At 44.9% G+C, this 22,596-nt stretch overlaps 3 protein-coding genes across 3 annotated transcripts; 1 reads left to right on the plus strand and 2 right to left on the minus strand.

Moving 5' to 3' along the window:
* Nucleotides 1-284: 284 nt before the first annotated feature.
* Nucleotides 285-6,841, minus strand: GATC (glutamyl-tRNA amidotransferase subunit C). The gene is made up of 4 exons (XM_065905039.1): nucleotides 6,709-6,841; nucleotides 6,438-6,610; nucleotides 2,209-2,312; nucleotides 285-999 (listed from the first exon to the last, which is right to left on the minus strand). The coding sequence occupies exons 1-4, from the start codon at nucleotides 6,787-6,789 to the stop codon at nucleotides 947-949; spliced, it is 411 nt and encodes a 136-aa protein (XP_065761111.1). The 5' UTR covers nucleotides 6,790-6,841; the 3' UTR covers nucleotides 285-946.
* Nucleotides 6,842-6,852: 11 nt separating this feature from the next.
* Nucleotides 6,853-9,306, plus strand: TRIAP1 (TP53 regulated inhibitor of apoptosis 1). The gene is made up of 2 exons (XM_065905041.1): nucleotides 6,853-7,041; nucleotides 8,316-9,306. The coding sequence occupies exons 1-2, from the start codon at nucleotides 6,853-6,855 to the stop codon at nucleotides 8,397-8,399; spliced, it is 273 nt and encodes a 90-aa protein (XP_065761113.1). The 3' UTR covers nucleotides 8,400-9,306.
* A 1,177-nt stretch (nucleotides 9,307-10,483) lies between these two features.
* COX6A1 (cytochrome c oxidase subunit 6A1) lies at nucleotides 10,484-12,395 on the minus strand. Its single transcript, XM_065905040.1, has 3 exons — nucleotides 12,251-12,395; nucleotides 11,965-12,104; nucleotides 10,484-10,777 (listed from the first exon to the last, which is right to left on the minus strand). The coding sequence occupies exons 1-3, from the start codon at nucleotides 12,351-12,353 to the stop codon at nucleotides 10,694-10,696; spliced, it is 327 nt and encodes a 108-aa protein (XP_065761112.1). The 5' UTR covers nucleotides 12,354-12,395; the 3' UTR covers nucleotides 10,484-10,693.
* Nucleotides 12,396-22,596: the final 10,201 nt, after the last annotated feature.

Consider the following 22,596-nt stretch of genomic DNA (forward strand, 5'->3'; position numbering starts at 1 on the left):
GAAGGGAATGAGAAGGCTAAAAACGCTTGTAAAAGTGGGTGCCAGCATAAAGATTACTGGGAAGTTCTTAACCAAAACCAACTTTAGCAGTTGGTTAGGGAAAAAAACTCATTTAAGTTTTGCTTCTGTAACTTTATCACTCCTAAATTTGTCTCATATTTGTCCTTGGTATTTGAGCTATAAAAAAAAGACAAAAAACCAAAACCTCCCACTGTCTTGGATTTCGCTTAGTTCAGTAATCATAGGGCAGGGAGTGGGGGTAAGGGGGCTACATTGTCACAGGCTATTTTTTTAAACCACTTTATTGAAATATAGTCAACCTGTAAAAAAGCTGTACTTTTTACATTGAGTTATACAACTCAATGAGTTTGGGGTGAAGTATGCACACATGAAATGACAACTGTGAAGGTCATAAACACCCATCACCTCCCCAGACTGCCTCCCCATACCTTTAACCATAGCAGAAAATCAGCACTCTCCTTGAAACACAGTGGGTACCCAAGAATAAATTTAAGTATGTTTAGTAAAGATAAAAGGGTGCTCAGGTTGACAGAAACAGCAACTGAAAAGGTGGTCACGAAGTGCAAGGTCTGTAACAGTTACATAAATAGATTCACTTAAGTGCAGTTTGGTAGATAGTCTTTTAGGGAGGGGTAAAGTCTTCCACACTGAATGGTCTGTGAGTATCTATGAATATACTTGATCCATTTCCTTGGAAATCAGCCATACCTTCCACTTCCTGTTGGTATCAGGGACTCTGCCTTATTTTGGCTAGATCTTTCCCAGTTCTGTCTTCAGAATTAGTTACTAAAAGATACCCAGCCATCACTTTTTTCAGGTGACTGAAGGAAGTGGTACATTAGTGTTCATAATAACAAAATAGTTGTTGCAAAGTAGTTGCTGCATTTCCACGTGTTTATAGAACACCCCTTCCCAGAATAGCTACTCAGCGATGTGAGAAGGCCTGTTTTTCATCCAGCTTTGACCATGAGATATTACCTGTTTGAAAAGATAAGAAAAAGGAATGTTAGAGTTAAGCCTGCGTCCCAGCTGGCTCTATACTGAGCCAACTGATTTGCCATGAAAAATAAGCAATGGAAGGAAGTGTAGCTATTACCCTGTTTTTCTGAGTATCTGAAAGAACCTCAGTTATAAGTGAAGCCTAATTAATGCACACTTTTCAATAAGTAGCAGGGACAGGTTAATCAGACATTTGTATGCATATAGGAGAGGAAGGAGAGACTGTGAACTCAGTTTTTCCCAAGAAGCAAAACCTGACACAAGGTCCTGTGTGAGAAACAGCATATATGATCAATGGCTATGTCTGCTCAAACAGTAACAACTATCAGAGATTAACACCCAAAGTTCAGGGTGTTATTATTGGTCCAGAGTTTTAAAATAGTTACAGTGAGGTTTAAAGATGCAAATCTCCACACTAGGGGTTGCAAACTGATGACTCACAGGATGCATCTGGCTTGCAGGTATGTTTTTTACTTTCATGGTATTTTACTTTTTAAAAATCTTCAGTTAACACTTAAAATTTGGGAACCAGCGCACAGAATGCCAGATGTCCAGGTTCTCTGGGCTGCCATCCCTGCCTGGCCCTGAATGAGAGAAGTAGCACATGCCCGCTGCCCCTTCAAGGAGAGCTCCAGATCTGCCACTCCGCACAGCCTTCCCCACCCCAGTCCTGTTTTTGTTTTCTTCATTCCTGTTACCAACTGACCCCTAGAGGTTAATGTGACTTCCAGAATCTACTGCCACCTTGCCACCTGTACACCTGTGTTTTGTTGTTATTCCCAGTTTTATTGAGATAACTGACATATAGTTGTATAAATTTAAGATGTGCAACACAATGATTTCATATATGTACATACTGCAAATTGATTCCCCTAACAGGATTAGTTAATATCCGGCATCTCACTTAGTTACGGTTTCTTCTCTTGTGGTGAGAACTTTTTTTAAGATCTACTTTTTAGCAACTTTCAAATATACAATACAGTATTGTTAACTAGAGTCACCATGCTGTACATCACACATCCCCAGGACCTATTTAACTTATAACTAGAAGTCTATACCTCTGGACACCACCACTGCCACTTTATACCTGGTCAGAGTGCTTTCACAGAGCAGATCTGGGCCTCACAGTTCCTACGGCATTCTCAGTTTACTGTGGCAGTTTGTTAAGCCATTTTGGGCAGCACGTACCTGGCGGAGCCACAAAATACTCCTCCACAACTCGGTGGGAGTTTTGTAGTAGTTCTTCAGCACAGCTGCCTTCTACCACATCGTCAGATCTCAAGTACAGACATCTACAAAACCAGAAGCTTGAGGTTAGCTTCTCAGAACGTGGCTTCAAGGGCATGGGTGGAAAGGGTCAAGGGTGGGAGGAGAAGAAGACAGCAGCATATTCTCGAGTTACAGTCACTGCTCAAAGATGGAAGTGCTATGGTCAACAGCAGATCAAATAACGGCCTACCATTTGTTTATTGATTTCCCCAACAACCCTGTGAGGTAAGTGGTATTAATAATTACTCCTCAGGATTGACAAGTTTTAATATTTTTGATGATTACTATGGGTAAAGTGCTTTTGGCAGAGATAGGCAATTACAATACAGTGTATTAAGTCTAACAAGAGGTAAGCGATGCTTGCCAAGGAAATTAAGGGGACCTCACCCAGCCTGAGGTCCTCAGGACAGGTGATGCCACCCTTTAACCATGGTCAAGAAAGAGCTGGATTCAGGGGTGGGGATGACTGGGATGGGAAATGAGTAAGGTACAGAAACTTTCTCAACAGTGGTTATAAGTGACTTAAGCTGCTAAGGGACAGGATTGGGATCCGAGCCTGGTTCTGGTACCCCTAAGATGATGCTTTCTTCATCACAACCACCTTTGGATATAAAAGTACCTTCCCTTGCAAGATGTACCACAAACATAGCCCAAGAATCTTACCCTTGTTTTCAGGACTTAGTGGCTACATTAAGCTATCCAGATGGCAGACTAGTGAAACCAAACAGGAGCTGAACACATCTGTGGGGCTTTACTACTGTTTTAAGGTTTGAAAGTGCATGACAAGAGGTATGAGATGGCTTCCAGATACCTGGGCTGAAAAGTAAGCAGTATGCTCAGTCACTACCAGGGTAGCAGCCAAGCTCTTTCTGCTCTGAACCAGACAGACTGAGGGCTAAACGTAGCAGGGCAAGGATGTGACATGAACATCTGTAGAGGCTGTACAGAAGGCCAAGATGTAATCGTAAGTTTCTTTTAGGAAAGGATTGGTTCTGTTTCTTTGGGGAACCCAGCCCAGAATGAGACACGATAAACACTTATTAATGGTACAAAGAGTTCAAAGCTGAACTCTATTCTAGGACTGGCACTGTCTTAACTGTGTGACCTTGGACAAGTATGATCTTTCTAGACCTTAAGTTTCTTGCCAAAAAAGTGAAGGTTGCACTAGATTTTTTTTTTTTTTTTTAAACCACATAAGGCAACCCACTCCAGTATCCTCGCCTGGAAAAGTCCATGGACAGAGGAGCCTGGCGGGCTGCAGTCCATGGGGTTACATGACAGCATGTGTGCACAAGGGTGGAGGGAGATGGGTTGTTAGCAATAAACTGGTAGAACTAAAAACAAAAAAAAACCATATAAGGAATATACACTCATACTCATTTAAGGAAAGTTGGAGAACAGTAAAAATCATCTGTAAAGGTGACCACTGGACTTCCTGGAGTTTATATTTCTGTTGGGCAATATAACAAAATGTGTAAGAGCTGGGGCCCCTGAATCACTGCAGAATTCAAACCCCAGAGCTGCACATGGCCTGTATGCAAGTTACTTACCCTTTCCATGTATCAGTTACCTTATTTCTAAAAAGGTTCAGAAAATTGCTGGGATGATGTTTAAAAAGGTCTGAGCCGAGGGGCAACTAAGCCCACGTGCTCTAGAACCCATGCTTCTCCACAAGTGAAGCCCGCACACCTCAACGAACGCCCAGCACAGCCAATATAAAAATTCCCAGGTTCACTCATTTGGTAATTGGGTTTCCTAGTAAGGTTTCCTGAAGGATGAAATAAACCTCTTTAACTATCACACATTTCTACCCAATTACTGTTTAAGATGGAGTTGTTTGTAGAATAAACCCACACCTCCCTATTTTCTTAATCACAGGCTACTGAACCCAGAGTCTCTGTGAGGGCGGCACACCAAGCAGACCCCTCGCTTGGCAAGTTGCTTAACTTTTCTTGGCCCTGGAATCATGCATAAAACACCAGACAGGACCAGATGAGCTCTTCAGGTGCCCGTCGATTATGAAGGTCTACCTCACCTCAACTTTCTCAGTCAGGATTCTACAAGAGAGTTTAGTCCAGAAACGTAGGATAACTGCTAGGCATCTGGTCTAGTTGTTAGTTATGTACCATCCTTAGAAGAATTGAAAAAGAGTCCATTGATCTTGCTGTGTTCTCAATCAGATGAAAAGCCCTGGTTGAGAAGAGTTTCAGTTGTGAGTTAGAAATCTCTGCCCTCTAAAGCTCATGGAAAAGGCACTTAAATCAGTAACTGGGCAATGCACTTAATTTCACGGACAGCACTATGGCAGCCTGATGGAAGAAGTGCTTCAGCTGGCCCTGGCGCTGACCAATGGGACAGTTCTGCTGTTGTTTTAGCTTCTTTCTGCCTCTTCCCAGCTATCAGCTGCCAGGAGCTGTTTCTCTGGCACCAGTCTACCTCCATCTGCAAGCCTTTTAATTTAGTTTCATGCAGATTGAAATGAGAGCTAATCGATGTGGCAAATAAGACCTTAAGTATTCAAGTTATTGGACCACAATCAGAGATGCCATGTGAGTCAGTCTCTGGCTCTAAGATGAAAAAGAATAGTTTCTACGGGATGACTATTTTTTTTATGGCCACCCCACACGCCTTGTGGGATTTCAGTTCTGGACCAGGGATTGAACCCATAACCCCTGCAGTAGAAGTGAAGCGTCTTAACCACTGAACCCCGGGGAAGTCCTGAGGCTAGCAAGCACTTAACACGAAGATTACAGTTAACAGATAAGTGTGGCTCTCCTGACTGGCACTGACTAATGGCAGCTTTCTCCCACTTCTACCAGGAATTTATTTTTAAAAATTCCATCAGGAAAAAAAAAAAAAAAAAATCCATCAGGAAAAGGCTAGGACAGGGTTGTAGATTGCCCTTATCTTTATAAGTTGCATACCTCTCCTTCCCAAGAAGCTGCGCTCCCAAATGGCAAACAAGTCTGCTTTGCAAAAAAGTGTTTCCTTTAAAAAATGTACTAAGATTTGGCAACAACTGGTAGAGGTGGTTAGGGGCTGCAACTTTAAGTACAGTATACACAAGCTGCTTTGTCAAAGACCCAGCCTTCCAGGTTGCATTACACTACTTCACTATTTGAGTTATTACTCTGTCCCCTTAGGCATTCAAAGGTAAAACTTCCCTCTGCATTTCCACCTTCTCTAACACGAACCATGGTTAACAGTTTCTTGCATGCCCTTTCAGGGAACAAAACAAAACTTAATACACGCACCAGAGTATATAAAATAGATTACACATAAAGTATCAATGAAACCACATACCATATTCCGAACTTTGCCTTTTTCATTATTAATAAGTATACCCTGGAAACCTTGCCATATCAGCATATATAGTTATTTCATTATTTTTAACTGCCATTTCAGTGTATGAAGATGTATTTAGCCATGAAGGACGCTTAGATTGTTTCTTTTCTGTTGTTCTGTATTATCAACAGATTTGCATACCCTGAATGCTCGTGCACATATCTTGATGCGCTGTCACAGATATATGTCACAGATAGGGAACCACTAGGTCAAAAAATGTGTACATCTAAAAAATTTTTGAGACAGGAATCCAGGAGTAAGCAAGTCAGATGTGAGTTCACATTCTAATAACAAGGAATAGTACAAGTCAACAAAAATAAGATAATCAAGAAAAACAGTGGAAGAAAACCCGACAGGATAAGGAAGTAGTGACTGGAGGGAGTAGAGGGAGAATTTAGAGTGGTTTGGAGAAGCCAAAGAAATGAATTGTCCAACAAAAAGGAAAGCAAGTTCAAAGACCTAGAGAAGCCACGAATCCGGCGTTTAGCAGAAACAGGCAGGAAGTCGTGGTCGGAGTGATGAGGTAGGCGGCGCTCTAGGAAGTTGGGCCTCGAAGGTGAAAGCTTAGCCGTTTGGATTTTGTTCCTAGTTACATTGGGAGGGCTCGAGGATTTTAAAAGGGAGAGGATCCTTAACGAACGAGGCAAAGAGCGAAAGCGCTTACCCGCAGGGTGACCGTGGGCAAGTTCTCGCGTGTCGCTAATGTTCTTTCCGCCTCGGTGGAATGAGACAGTAAGCTCCAGCCTTAACTGGTAACGAAGGCGCCGCGGGCACGCCTTCGAGGGCCGCGGCCGCGAGCTTACCTGTCCTCCAGGACTGATTCCATGGGCTCCACTCCGTCGGTGTTCACCGCGCGGAGTCGGTCGGCGAAGGCGATGGCTTTCTCCAGCCGGGACACGGCCTCCTGGCTGCCGAAGTCCACCAGCGATAGCCGCTCCAGGTGCTGGATCAGCTCGCCCGTGACCCGGCCACTTCCCTGGGGGGGGGGAATGAGGCGGAGGGTGTGGGTTACGGGTGGGGCCTGCTCCGCCTTCCGCCCCGCTCCGACACCCGCCTGGACGCCCCGGCCTCTACCTGAGGATCCGCCTTGGAGGTGAAGCCCCGGCGCCCGCGCGCCGCAGCCCGAAGACCCAGGCGCACGGCCAGCGCCCACATTTCGCTCCGTCTCGGCCGCCGTAGCGTATCCTCTCCTAAGGCCGCGCGACGCGCTTAAAAGTGATGACATCCGAGAGCGCCGCCACCGCCGCGGACGCCGACGCCATGAACAGCGTAGGGGAGGCTTGCACTGACATGAAGCGCGAGTACGACCAGTGCTTCAACCGCTGGTTTGCCGAGAAGTTCCTCAAGGGGGACGGCTCCGGGGACCCATGCACCGACCTCTTCAAGCGCTACCAGCAGTGTGTTCAGGTGAGCTCCGACCCGGGCCCTCTCGTCTCTGTCCTAGGCCCCGGCTCGAGGGGGTTGGGACGGGCAGGGTGGAAGAAAAACCTGGATGAGACCAGTGGCAGGAGTTCTCTCCCTTACCATTCACCACCCAGGATACCTGGTATCTCTCCGAATGTCAAAGGTAAATCTTTCTGTAGCACCTTACTTTCTGCGGAGCCCAGTAACATTCTTTGATTCCTTTGGTGATGAACCTGAACTTGCAAAGTGAGCCCAGTTATTTTTTTTTTTTTCAGTGAGTTTTGTCATACATTGATGTGAGTCAGCCATAGAGTTACACGAATTCCCCATCCCGGTCTCACATCCCACCTCCCTCTCCACCCGATTCCCCTGGATCTTCCCAGCCCAACAGGCCCGAGCACTTGACTCATGCCTCCCACCTGGGCTGGTGGTCTGTTTCACCACAGATAATATACATGCTGTTCTTTCGAAACATCCCACCCTCCCCTTCTCCCACAGAGTTCAAGAAGAAGAGACGCAGAAGAACAGAACAGTTATTCCTATTTTATGCGTGGAACACTCACGCCCATAAATAGTTAAACGAGTAGTCGAAGTTCACTAGAATCAAGTGTCCCTGGATTTTGCGGTGGTCCACTTTTCCACTGTTGCTGAGGGGAGAGACGGGGTGTTCAGTCTCTCTGGCCTGTTCGACCTCATGGAGGGTCCTTCTGTTGTCACAGTGCCTTCACTGGCCTGTTTTTTCTCTCTTGGCCAGTTAGAACATCTTTATTCCAGCACAGTGAATGTGAAACAGATCTGATTGTAAGAACAGCTCTGGGCAAGGCATTCCCAATTAGTTAACTTAAAAAACATCCTCAGTAAGTCCAGGTGGAGTTGCTGTCTTTGTCCCATAGACAGATTGGAAAGAGAGGCTTGCTAAAAGTTACGTAACCAGTAAGTCCTGGGACTGATTTGAACTTGTGTCTGTCACAATAGGGCCTTCAATAGGCCTTTTGTGTCACAAAAGTCAGACACGATTTAGTGACTAAACAAGTATCACAACAGAGTGGTGATACTGCTTAAATTGCACTTCTGAATTTTGTTACAACTCTTCAATCTCTCTCCTCTTACACTTAATTTCTTCGTAATCATACTTAGGGTTTGTCATGTTTGGTAGTCCTTATGGTACAGTTGGATTTACTTTTGTACCTAAAGTACAAAATATTCTACAAAATATTTCTAAAGTTTGGACTTCAGGCTTCATGTAGTCCCTTTTATCATATGTTTTCTTCCATCAGAAAGCGATAAAGGAGAAGGAGATTCCTATTGAAGGACTGGAGTTCATGGGCCATGGCAAAGAAAAGCCTGAAAGCTCTTCTTGACCTTGACAGTCACCTTGAAAGTGGACTCCTCAAATCAGGAAATTGAGGACTCTGGATTGTGTAAATTAAAACTGAAGATAGCATTGATTTGATGAATTTAGATGGGAGGAATTTTCTTTCCTCCTTGATATCTTTCTCTCATTTGTAAAAAATGATGAACCATCACTCTTTGCTTTGAGATTTCTGGTTTTGGCAACACAGCAGGAACTCAGTATTCTAAATAATGGGATTATTTGGGATTATCATTGCAGTACTTGGTCTGGGATCAGTTTTAAATATATCTTGTATAAAAACTCTAGTAAGCTTGTCAGGATGACTAAGGTTGCCTGACCTCCATTCTTTGAAGGACATTACGTACACTCTACTGGGTTTATTTGTTCATGGAAGCAACTGGTTAAGATCTATTTTCTCTAAGGCAGCAAATACTTCCTTGGAGGGTTCCCAGAACAACAGTTTCAGTCAATGCTTGGAAGCACAATTTTATTTTTATATAGTAATTTAACTGTTAAAGATTGTTGGTGGACTGGGTTAGTCAAGAGGAAGACAGCTTTCAACAGTTTCCTACCTTAACAAGAGGTGTCAGATTTCATACTAAGATGTGAAAGCTTCATGAATGCTGCTGTGAACACCATTTCAGAGCACTTGGTGTAGTTCAGGAATTAAAATCCTTGGGAGTGGCTATGGAGGAAGATCCTAAATTACCAAGATTTGCTGCTGCCAGCTTTCAGCTTAAGTCAATGAATTAAATCAACCTGTATATCATAAAAATGCCAAAATGCTGCATATGACTAAATGGGGGGGGGAGGGGTGAGGAGATCACTTTACTTGCCTTGTTTACTCACCCTGCCCTGTAATGCCTGAAATCATGAAGATGGAATAAATTGTAACATTTGGTTTATATTCATTATTTGTTCCTGGAACCCAGTGCATTTTATGGAATGACTTCCATCCTGTGAATCCCACACATTTCATATATACACTGGGGGGAGTTTTACATGCTTTATAATTTAAAAATGAAGATTTACTTAAGCTAGGTAGTATGGTATAACAAATGGAAACCTCACTGATTTCAATGTTTATATAATGGCACCCAACCCAGAAAATTTTGTATGTGCACACACAGTATGAAACTCAATTTATAGAGAGCCTAGATTCTATTATCTCTTTTCCACTTTACCAATTATTAACTTCATTTTTTTTATATTAACTTCAAATTTAACATGACCAATCCTTAATGCCATTGCAGTACATTCCGCATTTATATTTTGGCAGGCTAAGGTCCATTATACATAAGATATTTGGAACCCAGCTGAGGGAGGCCAGGCAGCAAACTGGAGTTAAGTATAACTGCCCTGAAATAAGCCTGGCCACAAGTCAGTCAAAACCTTGTAGCCTCTTGAATCTTACCACAAAACTGTCTGGTTAAGCCTTGAGAATAAAACAAATTTTACTGTAATTGCTGCTGAGGGAATAATTTTTTCCTGATTGTTCCTCATGCTATTTTTACTTTATCCTGCCAATAAAAGGACCAACTATCTGAGGTACTGCAAAGGTTTTCAATTTTGAAGAGGAAATCTTAATTGCTCTTTAAGAGTGATTTTGTAACTATTATTGATTGTTGTTTCTCCTAATTCTTATGGCTACAGGAAATTTTTAATTCCAGAAAACAAACAAAGCCAGTACTATATGCAGGAAGTGTCATACTGCCATACTGCCTTTATTTCTCCAGAAGTTTATAACCGTTCCAGCCTGAAGGGAGCTGAGAGAGCACCCAAGATATGAACTTTCCACCTCTGGAGAAAACTTTCTGACTTTTGGGAGTATCCTTCAGCAAATGCTAGTATCTTTGCCATCCAAAGTCTGCCAGGACCCAATTTTGACTGTTAATTAGCTCAATTGAGATCTTTGCTTTACCCACCCCAGGCACAAGTAACCAAGACCAGGCCTGTTACAAACACTGTTCTTCGGGAGGCCTGAACTGGACCTGAAACACTGTCAACAGTAGCCACAGACCGTCACTGTACAAACAGAGGGAATATTAAAGCTAATTTCTGAGGGAAAAGCACAACCAAAGAATGCAACTCTCAGGTTATGACTAAATTATTTATTTAAGCCATCTCCTCCTGCTATAAGCAAAGGGATGGAAGATCAGTATAATGGTCCTCAAGTGTAATGGTCATCACTGGATACAAGGTGGTGAGCTTAAAGTCCCGTATACTTTTCTGGTCCATGCGTGCAGAGTAATGGTCCAAACCAGTGCTGTGGTCCCCACTGGGTAGTGGTCCAGGTTCTCTTTATTCGTCTTCATAGCCAGTTGGAAGCGGATTCACATGAGGGTTATGGAATAGGGAATGGTTACCATCTCCCCAGGGAAAGGGCTGTGGAGTGAAGATGGCAATTAGGCAATTCCAGAAAAACAGTTCAGCACTGCCACGAACTGCTTAAAACAGGGCAAGTAACAGGAAATACATAAAAACAAAATGGAAATCAGTCCTTTACACAACTGCCATGTTTCAGTTCTCCCATAATATAAGAGAGCTCTTATAAATTCCAAGGGAGCCCATAAAGAGGACAGTACGAAAGGCAAACTCAGGTTCCCTTACTCATAGCCTCTCCCTTGTAACTAAACCTCAGTGCTGTGTTTCTGAAAGTGCAGTCCTCCCATCACATATATCAGAATGGTAGAGGCGGGTACAGGGGAGGAGATGCTGACTTCAGTGCAGATTTCTGGACCTGAAACAGATCTCTGGATTGGAAACTACAACATACCCTCAATTATTCTGCATGGTACTTTTGAAAACCATTGCTCCAGGGCAGTGATTTCCAACCCAGGATGATTCTGCCCTTGTGGAGACACAGGCCAGTATCTGGAGACATCTTGAAGAGGGGGTACCACTACCACTAAGTGGTGAGAAGTCAAGGATGCTGCTAATATCCTGGAACTCACAGGACTGCCCCTTGCCCCAACAAGAGTTATCCAGCCCCAAATGTCAATGGTACTGGGGTTAAGACATTTCGCTGTATGTATGCCTTCTAATTCTATTGTACAACGGTGGCAGTGGCGCTGAGACGCATCAATTCTTTTTTAATTTAAGAATCCAGCTTAATTTTCCCCTCGGCTAAGTGAGACAGTAGTTAAATATCTACATCAAGAGTCAAAGAATGACAGTTGCGGTGGTAACTAGCATAGAGGTGAAGATCAGAAGCTGTCAATCTCTTCATTATGCAGCTAGCAGCTGTCAGATGCCCAGGTTTTAGAGACGTGCACCGCCTTCCGACTCTGCCAAATTAAGGGAATTTCACAAACCTCCAAGTTTTCTAAAACCGACAACCGTTAACAGTATCAGAAGGTAAACGGTGGGATGACTCATAGAAACCGAAGGGCACTTGTTGTATGACCTTAAAAAAGAAAACTAAGGCCTGACCGGAGAAAATAAAAATGTGTTTGGAAGGATTAAATGAGAAACTGTACACGCCCGGCACCCACAGTTTTAGAGAATTAGGAGCTTGGACTAGGGCATTTGGGGAAAGATGAACAGACACCTGAAGAGACTGCAAGGGGTACCTTGGACCTGATGCGGAGATGCGGGTAGGCCACGAACTCGGGTCTCTCCTCTCCGTGGTGCGACTTCAGGAAGACATTCAGCATGCTCACTCCCACCCCGGGGAGCGCCACAAAGTAGGTGAGGGCCTTCCACATGCGAGCTGCGGAGGGGGTACGACCGCTCAGGCCGGGCAGGGAGCCGCCCGCGTCTCACCTCCCTCCCCCAAGTCCTCAAGCCAAGGTCAAAGTCCCGCCGCTGTTCTCTTCAGCAGACCTGAGGCCCGCCCCGCGACCCCGGTCCCAGTACCTGAACCCTCTTCGCCGTGGGCGCCACTGGACATAGAGCGACCCAGCTGCAGCCGGGAACTACCCAGCAGGCCAGAAACCCGAGCTCTAGCTGCTGCCGCCATCTTCAACCTGGGTTCCCCCGCAGCGCCGGAAGCGGAAATAGAAAGTTGGCTGTGGGGGGTGGGACCACAATCTCAAAAGGAAGTTCCTATTGGGCGGTACCTTTTCCGCGGAGGCTGCGCATTGTAGCCTGAAAGCTCGGAGCCGCGGGAGCCAGAGGGAGCATGCGCTCAGCACTCCGGTGTGCATTATCTGGTTCCTAAGGTCAGCACCGCGGTGAAGTTAAGCGCATGAAAAAAAAGGTTTGTGGAAGGCCACCCTGGCATCCAGGGTCGCTCCCTTCGTTGGAATCCGTGCTCATCAACAGAGGTTCCGAGCACAAATCCCCCATCTAAAATGCTTTTTCCTCTCCTCCGGATCCTCTGACTCTGCGCTATTTTTTTCCAAGACACCGGGACATAATAATTGTCATCATTATTATCTTGTAGGCATCACACAGCTTATAATCTATCAGAGGAAACAAAAGATTTTGCCACTGCAGCATCCCCAAACTCTGGGATCGTGCCTGGCAAGTAACAGGTGCTCAACACAAATATGTTGAATGAATAAATGAATGAATAGCAACGGGAAACAGTTGACATCTCTTATACTTTATCTCTGCAATTCTCTCCTACCCTTCTTTTTTCTTTTTCTTCTACTAATCTAAAAACAATTTTAAAGATAAAAGTTAAGAAATAGATGCGTAAGAGAGACTTCCTTTGTGGTCCAGTGGTTAAGACTCCACCCTCCCAATACAGGGGGCTCAGGTTCCATCCCTCCTCAGGGAGCTAGATGTGGCGTGTGGCAACTAAGACCCAGCGCAGCCAAATAAAAATAAACAAAAATCCTAAAAAATAGATGCATAAGATAAAGTGAAAGTAAACTTCTTGACCATAGGTTCCTTTAAAAATATAATGAAAAAAATATATATATAATGAAACCTCTGAATCCTTTCCTCAAATGAAAATACAGCTTCTCAGCACACACAGTTTAAGCACACAATGAGAGGGGAAGAAGGTATTGTAAAGTGCACCCAGAGACCCCCTAACAGTCCTGTGCTCCAAATTAAGAACCCCTACTTAGAGGATAAACAGAGACTCTGGTGTGGGTAGACTGGATTCATATTTTGTTCCCATCCCTCACAGCCTGTATGACCTTGAGCAAGTTAGATAAAACAAATGCTTTAACATCCTGCAGTTTCATGAAAACAAAAACAGGATCATATTACTAAAGCTGGGTTTTTGCATGTTATGGTGAAATTAGAATTGTCAAATCTCTAGGCATCGTCAAACAGAGTCAAAGGGTCTGTGAAGCCCTACAGTGTAGCCATAGAAAGGATCTGAGCTCAAGAATCAGGAAATCCTGGGTTCAAATCTGATCTGCCCTCAGCTGTTCCTCTTGTCTAAAGTGGGAATGTAATATGCACTTAATTTATTCCTATCTGACAAACAATAATTTAAGACACAGCTCCACCTGGGGAAGTTATTCAACCTCCAGTCATAGTAATGATGGTTAATTTAGTAAATACTAACTACAGTGGCTACCGCGTGCCAGGTGTACACAGTAGAATGCAAGAGCTGTAAGCACTCTCTCATACAATTTACAATGCAGTGTTAGAGACAGGATTAAGCAAAAAATACCCAATGCCTGGGATATGTTAAAAATTCAACAAATCTTTATTTTCCCATAGGACTTTAATACATCTTGCAGGGTGGTACTGCTAAGTAAGGATTGTCATATGTTTGGTACACAATACCTCCTCAGGCATGATGCATATAATATTCTTGCCAAGTATGCTCAGCATTTGCAAAGCCTTGGGTGACTGAGTTTAGACAGTCCAGGAAACCAAAGTCATCAATACAACAAATAGCTAATATTTACTGAGCATTTATTTCATGCTCACATCTATGACAAGCACTTTGCATAAATCCGTCTTCCCCACCTCAGAAAATGGTGACTCGGTTTCTCAAGTGAAACACTTTGGAATTATCTTTGATCGCTGTCTTCTCTCTCTGCCTCTCATGTGGGATCCAATTCCCTGACCATCAAAATTGAATCCATGCCCCCTGCTGTGGAAGCACAGAGTTTTCACCACTGAACCCCCAGGAAAGTCCCCCCCCCCATTTTATTTTATTATACTTTATTATTATTTTTTTCAAACACATAATTTCTACTCAGAATCTGACCATTTCTTACCACATACTGCTCCCAATCTGATCAAAGGTGTTAGCTCTCACCTGGACAATTGCAAAGCCTCCTGACTGGTCTCACTGCTTCCTGGCCCTTCCACAGTCTATTCTTAGGGAGCAGCTAGAGGAATCCTCTAACACTTCCTCCTCTGCTCGAAATCCTCAGTGGTTCCCATCTCACTCAGAGTAAGTGCCAAAGCCCCGAGAGTGGGTTGCCAGATCCTGCACACCTTGTCTCCAGTCACCCCTCTGACACCATCTATTCTACCTGCCCCCTTGCCCACTTCACGCCAGCAACACTGGCCCTCCTGCCTTTCCGTGAATGTGACAGGCATGCCTCTGACTCAGGACTTTTGCGCACGCTCATCTCTCTGCCTGGAAGAGTTTCCCCCAGTTGCCGCATGAATTGTTTCCTTATTTCACTCAGGGGTTGTCTTAGAAGTCATCTATTAGGAAGGCCTTCCCAGACCACCCTGAAGTGAAATAGCTCCTCCCCACCCTGACACTCTAGCCTCCTTACTGTGCCTCAGCTATCTTTGTGGCACTTCCCACCATCTGCTGTATTAAATATTTATTGGTTTATGGTCTGCCTGGGGCGGAGACTATGATTTGCTCACTGGTGTGACCACTTGGCTTGTTATAGGACCTCGCTGAATGTACATTAATCCCAACCATGAACCCATGGTGGTTTAGTTGCTCAATCACGTTCACCTCTTTGCAATCCCATGGATTGTAGCCCCGCCAAGCCCCCCGTCCATGGGATTCTCCAGGCAAGAATACTGAAGTGAGTTGCCATGTCCTTGTCCATGGAATTCTCCAGGCAAGAATACTGAAGTGAGTTGCCATGTCCTTGTCCATGGAATTCTCCAGGCAAGAATACTGAAGTGAGTTGCCATTTTCTTCTCCAGGGGATCTTCCCCACCTAGGTATCGATCCCGGGTCTCCTGCATTGCAGGCAGAGTCTTTACCAACTGAGCTATGAACCTGTGAACTAGATACTATTCTTCCCCCACTTTTCAGATAAGGAAACAGACCTGAAGTTGTGAGGATATTGCCCAAGATCCCCAAGTTTTAGGCAATTGGTGAACCCAGGCAGTGTGGGACTCAAGTTCTTCTTTTTTGAAAAAATTTTTAAAAATTGTATTTTTGGTTGTGCTGGGTCTTCACTGCTGTGAGAGTTCTCTAGTTTCATTGAGGGCTTTCCACTGCAGTGGCTTCTCTTGCTGCAGAGCACAAGTTCTAGAGCATGCAGGCTCAGTAGTTGTGGCGTACAGGCATGGTTGCTCTGCAGAATGTGCAATCTTCCCCGACTAGGAATCGAACCCAAGCCCCCTGCATTGGCAAGCAGATTCTTAACCACTGGACCACCAGGAAAGTCCATCAAGTCAGTTTTTTTAACCTCAAAGCCATGCAGAATTTGCTGTAGGTAGAACGACACCAACTCCGAGAGGTCACCCTGTCAAGCTCATGCTAGTCTGATGCTCTGAACAGGGATGAGCAAGGGGAAAAAAAAAAAAGAGCTACATAATTTCTGATTTCAGTAGGTTTGGAAAGAAAAATATTTCAAATCATGGGGTCCTTGAGAATGAATGGAACCATCAGATGTGTTTTCTAGATGCTGAGCTGGAAGTTCCCACCTTGTGCTGCCTCTCACAGTGACCCCCAGGGCATCTGGCCTCTCTGTGTAGGGAGTCTCCCCAAGGCCATGGCCAGCCAGGCCTGGATTTGACGTCATCTTCTCTGGCAGCTGGTGATGTTTACACTCATGCTGAAGCCACTAAGGTCTCTGGCGCTCTATTTCCTTGAAATAGAGAGCTGGCAGGCAGGCACCTCAATCCTGGGGCCAGCTGCTGGTGGGGTAATTGGAGGAAGGCTGGGGGAGGCTGCCTAACCAAGGACAAGGCTTGCTTAGGGGAAAGCTTATCTGGGGCATCCATCCTGCTACTTCTCTTGTGGTTTCTCCCAGCTAAGAGTTCATCCAGTTCCTGGACCAATAAATATTCGTCTGCCAAGAGACTCATGCTGTGTCTCAATTAAGCATTCACTAATTGTTCACTATTATTTTTGTTATGATCATGGTTAAGGGTACAGGTTCTATGGAATCAGAGCAGAGGGGCCTGGACTATTCAGAAGGCATGAAGTATTTTTCCAAGTATGCTGCAGGGAAGGTTGGGGTGCAGTGACCACCACTTCCATCATCTGAATAACTTGTCTGAGCTGCTCAGCATCATTAATTCATTTAATTTGGAGTCTCAACTATGTCCTTGGACCGGGGCGGCAGCAGTGACCTTGTGGAACACCCAGTCTAGAGGGAGAGACTGACAAGCAAGCAGTTACTACTGTCAGTGTGATAGGTTTCTTCAGTGGGAGGCTGTCCAGCATGAACCTTGGGACAAGTTCAAGTCTCAGGTTAGCTACTTAGCTATGAAATCATGGGAGGTGAATTCATCTGCCTAAGTTTCATAACCCTTGAAGTGACTGACCCAGGATTCAAATCCAAGAAGTCTGGCCTCACCTCTCTTTGTGTCTCAATTTCCTCATCTGTAAAATGGGGATAATAATAGTAGCAACCCCATAGGAGTCCTGCAGGCTATGCTGATTTAGGATTTTATCCAAAAGGTGCTGAAGAGACTTTCTGGAGTTTTGGGGCCACACAGCCTGTGGGATTTTAGTTCCCTGACCAGGGATTGAACTCTCACCTTCAGTGCAGAATCCTAACCTCTGGACCACTAGGAAATTTCCTGAGAAGACTTGCTTTTAAGCAAGGAGAGAGATACTCAACTTTGCACCAGAGGCTTTGCACAGGCTGGCCACTCCTGGCTAGAAATGCCCTTCCTGACTTGTCCCTCTTTGTCTGCATGCTCCCCTTAGCCTTCACCTCCTACAGGAAGCCTTTCCTGGTTACACCGAGCCCTGGGCCTCTGGTCCCCTAGCGAGGTTTAAGCTCACTGCACTGTATTTGAGAACTTTCCCATCTCATTTGCACTCTGAGCTCCAGATCTGCCCCCCTCACCCTTTCCTAAGATCCCTCCGAACTGCCACGCAGAGCAGTCATAACAAAATGGGTAAGAACTCAGTTTCTCAGTCAAAGCTGGATTAAAATTCTGGCTTTGCTACTTTTGTTGGACAAACCCCTTCATCTTTCTGGGACTCAGTTCCCTCATCTGCAGAACAGGGAGAATCATAGTATGTGTTCACCTAGTAGGATGGTTGGGAGGACTGAAAGTGATGATGTGTGTGAAAGCACTTAGCATCTTGTTTAACAAATAGCCACAACTTGTATTATATTATTAATCATCTACTGTTACATTGGGATTGCCTCATAGCCCCGGTAAAGAAACTGCCTGCCATGCAGGAGACCAGGTTCAGTTCCTGCGTTGGGAAGATCCCATGGAGAAGGGAATGACAACCCACTCCAGTATTCATGCCTGGAGAATCCCATGGCCAGAGGAGCCTGGCGGGCTACAGTCTATGGGGTCACAAGAGTCGGACACAACTAAGCCACTAAACCACCACCACTGTTACATTAAGTTAAAAACAGAACCGGTGTCTGGTCTGTGAAATGTATGTTAATAAAGCTGTTAAACACAACAAAGCAGGCTACAGGATATGGTGAAATGTGTGTTTCCATTTTTGTAAAATGCATGGGGAGAATGCTATAAGAGTTATGTTGTTCCGTCGCTCAGTCGTGTCCGACTTTGTGACCCCATGGACTGCAGCATGCCAGGCTTCCCTGTCCTTCACCATCTCCTGGAGCTTGTTCAAACTCAAGTCCATTGAGTCAGTTATGCCATGCAACCATCTCATCCTCTGCGGTCCCCTTCTCCCCCTGCCTTCAATCTTTCCCAGCATCAGGGTCTTTTCTAATGAGTCAGTTCTTCGCATCAGATGACCAAAGTATCAGAGCTTCAGCTTCAGTAGCAGTTCTTCCAATGGATATTCAGCAGCTGATAAGGATTATACTTATGTGGTAAGAGAGGTATGTCTGGGTTTTAATTTTCTTTTAAAAAATTCTACAATGAATACTTATTACTTGTGCTATGAAAACAAAGAATTTCACCAAAAAGCAGACCATGAAGTTGCTGTCAGCACTTCTGTTGTTGGTATTCGTCCCATTAGACTGTAAGCCCCATGAGGGCAGGGATCCCTTCTGCCTGGCGCCGGCAAGGCGCGGAGTAATGCACAGAAAGGTGACCGGGTAGATGGGGGCGGGTCTGGTACCCTCACCTGCAGTACCGCACTCTCCCTGTGGGTGGCAGGCTCCGCATGTGCGGGCGCCGCCCACGAGCCTGGTCAGAGATGAGTCGCGCCTGAGACCTTCAACGTGGCTGTCTGATCTCAGGATCCTTGTAGGAGGGAGAGAGGTGGAATCTGCGAGAGGAACAGACAGAGCCCAGGTTCGGGGACTACTTCTTAAGGCCTCGCTTCTGAGACGTCTCCAGCATCTTCCCCTGATTGAAACAAGAAAACTAAAACCTTACTTTGTAGAGAATGTCCCCTCTTGCCACCTCACCTCACAAGGAGGGGCAGAGAGGAGAGACTGAAAGGTCCCCGGACCTGGAAGAGAGAGAAAGAGGTCCTCCCCGAAGATCGTCACCCTCAGAACTCAGAACTCACAGCCGGCTGCGCTTGGCAGTGGTCTAATTGCCCCCACCCGGTAGCTCTTTGATCTTAGAAGAGAGGTGTGCTAGCATCCCATTTTGCAGACAGGGGTCATTGCGCCTTAGAGAGGTAGTGCTTAGAGAAGAGGACAGCAGCTGAGTCTGATTCCGATCCCCTTTCTTATCTCTGCCTCCCCATCTCCCCCCACTCCCCCCATCCTGTGTCAAACTGAGACATCCTTGCAGGGGATGTCTTCCGATCTAAATTACATTTTAAAAAAATATATACTAATAGCATTTGTTTAACCTACCCTTTCTATGGATCTGGCACTCAACATATGTTATCTCATTTAACCCTTCCAACGACCCTTTGAAGTAAGAACTATTATTATCCCCATTTTACCTATGAGGAAATTGAACCTCAGAGAAGCAAATACTGACAAATCTACAGAGCAAGTGGGACAGAGCCATGATTCAATGTATGGCTGTCTGACCCCAAGGTCTTGGTGTTTTAGCAGTACATGTTTTTCCTTCGCAATTAAGTATAAGGGGCTTCCCTGGTGGCCCAGTGGTAAAGAGTCCGCGTGCCAATGCAGGAGACATGAATCTGATCCCTGGTCTGGGAAGGTCCCACATGCCTCGGGGCGGTTAAGCCCAGTGCGCCACCTCTGCTGAGCCTGTGCTCTGGAGCCCGGGAGCTGCAACTTTTGAAGCCGAAACGCCCTAGAGCCTGTGCTCCACAAAAGAGAAGCCACTGCAATGAGAAACCCCTACACCACGACTGGAGAGTAGCCCCTACTCACCCCAACTAGAAAAAAGTCGGAGCAGCAAAGAAGACCCAGCACACCCTAAATAAATAAATTAATTATTTTTTGAAAACTATATTAAGTGTTCAAGTATTGAATACATACATCTATACAGTACAAAGTACAAACTAATTATAATAGATAATAAAGATTTAAAAGCCTCCCTCATTCCTGTTCTCCAGCCACCCAGTTTCACTCCAAAGAAAGTCATCATACTAGAGATTTCTGATGATTCTTCTAGAGATATTTGATATGTAGACAAACACCTATATTATTGCCTCTCACATAGTCGTCAGTGACTTCCTAAAATTTAAGGACCATGTCCTCTTCTTCTAGAACAGGATATAATTTCTCTTCACTGACTCCTTGGATTGGCATGCAGGGCCTCCCAGGGGCACCTCCACCCACTCCATGCGTCACCCACACAGGTCTCCAAGCTCCGCACCACGTTGCCATCTCCCCAGCCTCCTAGTCTCTAGCCTCCCTCCAACAGCTACATTTATTGGGATCTTTTTCCCTTTGAGTCTCCCCAGACAGAATCTACCCACCTCCCGGCCCGCAGAGGCCCGGCCAGGCTCTCTCAGCATATTTCATTGTACAGTGATGGTATATCCTACAGGACCCTGGAGGTCAGAGTGAGGCGCTGGGTTTATCCTAATGGAACAGGAAGCCGCTGAAGGCGTGGAGAAAGGGGAGGTCTAGTCAGACTGGCCCTTTAGAAGGGTCACCCCAGCTGCTCTGTGGGGAGCAGATTGGAGGCGGTGAGCCTGTAAGGGGACAGAGCAGCCCTCATGCTAATGCAGTAGTCCAGTGGAGAGACCGCAGTGGCTGTGACGAAACAGGGATGGAGAACTCTCAACAGACATTTCCACTCGCTGGTTGATTGGTTGTGAAAATGGAAGAGAAGACCATGAGAAACATGGTACAAAGGACCCCTAAAATGAATAATCCAGTAATGGGTGTTTGTCTCAGTCCCTGCCTTTCTTACTGGATTACTCATTTTAGGGGTCCCTTATCATTGGGTAGCTGGCCTTCTAACGGCATCACTATCTATCTACTCCCCAAGCTAATAAACTAGGAGTCCATCTTTCTTCTAAAGGGCCATCACTGCCTCTGGCCACTATATTCACTAAGGACACCTCAGTCATCATCTGAGCTAAACTTCTTTCTGGTTATGAAATATGGCAAGTCCCTCCCAACCTCAGGGCCTTGGCTCATGTTATTCCCTCTGCCAGGAATTCTCTTCCCACTCCTTGTCTTGATAACTTTTAAGCAGCTGGGGAGCTTCATAAGAGGAGGGACCTTGTCCATTTTGCTTACTCCTGTATCCCAGCACCGAACCCAGTGCCTGACATAAACCAGGTGCTTAATCAATATTTTTTTTTAATGAAATGATTCTGCTTGTTACATTTTCATACAACGTTTGGACTCTACCATGTAAAATGGGTCAGGAAGATCTCCTGGAAAAAGGAATGGCAACCCACTCCAGTATTCTTGTCTGGAGAATTTCATGAGCAGACCATAGGATGGTAAAGAGTCAGACAGGACTGAGCAACTAACACTTTTACTTTCATGCAATATAACACCTTGTATTTTGTTTTTATCTAATGATTTGGTGCACCCCATAGTTATATCCTAAACTGCACCCAGTCGGTCTCTCTTTGCATTTCCCATGCTAGGCTGCCCAGTAATAAATACTGTTCTAATTTTTTAATTTTTTACATTTAAGAGTTTTATTATTATTTTGCTGTTGTTCTTATTCTGGTGACAAAAGAAGATATGTCCATTGTAAAAACTTCAGGTAGAAATAAATTAGAAGGTACGAGTTCCCCTTGGAACCTCTCTTTTAGAGCCACTGCTGACTTATTTTTTATCTTTTGGCCATGCTGAGTGGCATGTGGGATCTTAGTCTGCTCAGCCAGGGATCTAACCCACATCCTCCGTTGTAATTGTGGAGTCTTAGCCACTGGACTGCCTGGGGAAGCCCCACCACTGCTGATTTAAATGGCACCTATATCCTTGTTTCCATTTGTAGACTTTTCAAGGGAGGAAGAGAGGATTCACCCGCCTACCTGTGAGCCTGATCTTGGAGGATCCATTTCTCTTTCTAATTTCTCGCCCCCACCCCACCCTGTAGTTGTTCATGCACATAGCATTGATCTTAACATTATACATCTTCTGTGTTAAAGTTGGCAGACATTGGCACCAGTGACTCTGATGAAGAGGAAGTCTGTTTAGATCTCACCTGGAATGGAGGCCCATTCTCAGGCTTCAGTCAGGCTCCAGGTCTCCGTTCAAATTTGTAAACATTGCAAGAACTTGAATCCTGCTAGAAAAAAATAAAATTCCTGGGTCAAGTTGAACCCAGATTCAAATCTTGCCTCCAACACTTCTTATGTGCCCTTGTACAAGTATTTTCCTTTCTCTGAGCCTCTTTTCTTCAGCTGGAAGATGACAACAGTAATGATAGGATCACATTTCAGCTGTATTGACTTTCTTTCCTTTTTTTTTTTTTCTTTTTTTTCTTTAAAATTTATGTATTGATTTGACTTCGTCAGGTCTTAGTTGTGGCGCACAGGATCTTTGATCTCTGTTGAGGCATGCAGGAACTTTAGTTGCAGCATGTAGGATCTAATTCCCTGATCAGGGCTTGAACCGGGGCCCACTGCA

Source organism: Muntiacus reevesi, chromosome 13 (genome assembly GCF_963930625.1).
Source record: "Muntiacus reevesi chromosome 13, mMunRee1.1, whole genome shotgun sequence".
NCBI classification, from domain to species: Eukaryota; Metazoa; Chordata; class Mammalia; order Artiodactyla; family Cervidae; genus Muntiacus; species Muntiacus reevesi.

Coding starts and splice junctions, on each gene's coding strand:
- TRIAP1 (XM_065905041.1), top strand. CDS start 6,853: ATGACATCCGAGAGCGCCGCCACCGCCGCGGACGCCGACGCCATGAAC. Junction 7,042..8,315: donor GCTACCAGCAGTGTGTTCAG/GTGAGCTCCGAC, acceptor TTCTTCCATCAG/AAAGCGATAAAGGAGAAGGA.
- GATC (XM_065905039.1), bottom strand. CDS start 6,789: ATGTGGGCGCTGGCCGTGCGCCTGGGTCTTCGGGCTGCGGCGCGCGGG. Junction 6,611..6,708: donor CCTCCAAGGCGGATCCTCAG/GTAGAGGCCGGG, acceptor CCCCCCCCCCAG/GGAAGTGGCCGGGTCACGGG. Junction 2,313..6,437: donor GAATCAGTCCTGGAGGACAG/GTAAGCTCGCGG, acceptor CTGGTTTTGTAG/ATGTCTGTACTTGAGATCTG.
- COX6A1 (XM_065905040.1), bottom strand. CDS start 12,353: ATGGCGGCAGCAGCTAGAGCTCGGGTTTCTGGCCTGCTGGGTAGTTCC. Junction 12,105..12,250: donor CCACGGCGAAGAGGGTTCAG/GTACTGGGACCG, acceptor CCCCCTCCGCAG/CTCGCATGTGGAAGGCCCTC. Junction 10,778..11,964: donor ATCTCCGCATCAGGTCCAAG/GTACCCCTTGCA, acceptor TTCACTCCACAG/CCCTTTCCCTGGGGAGATGG.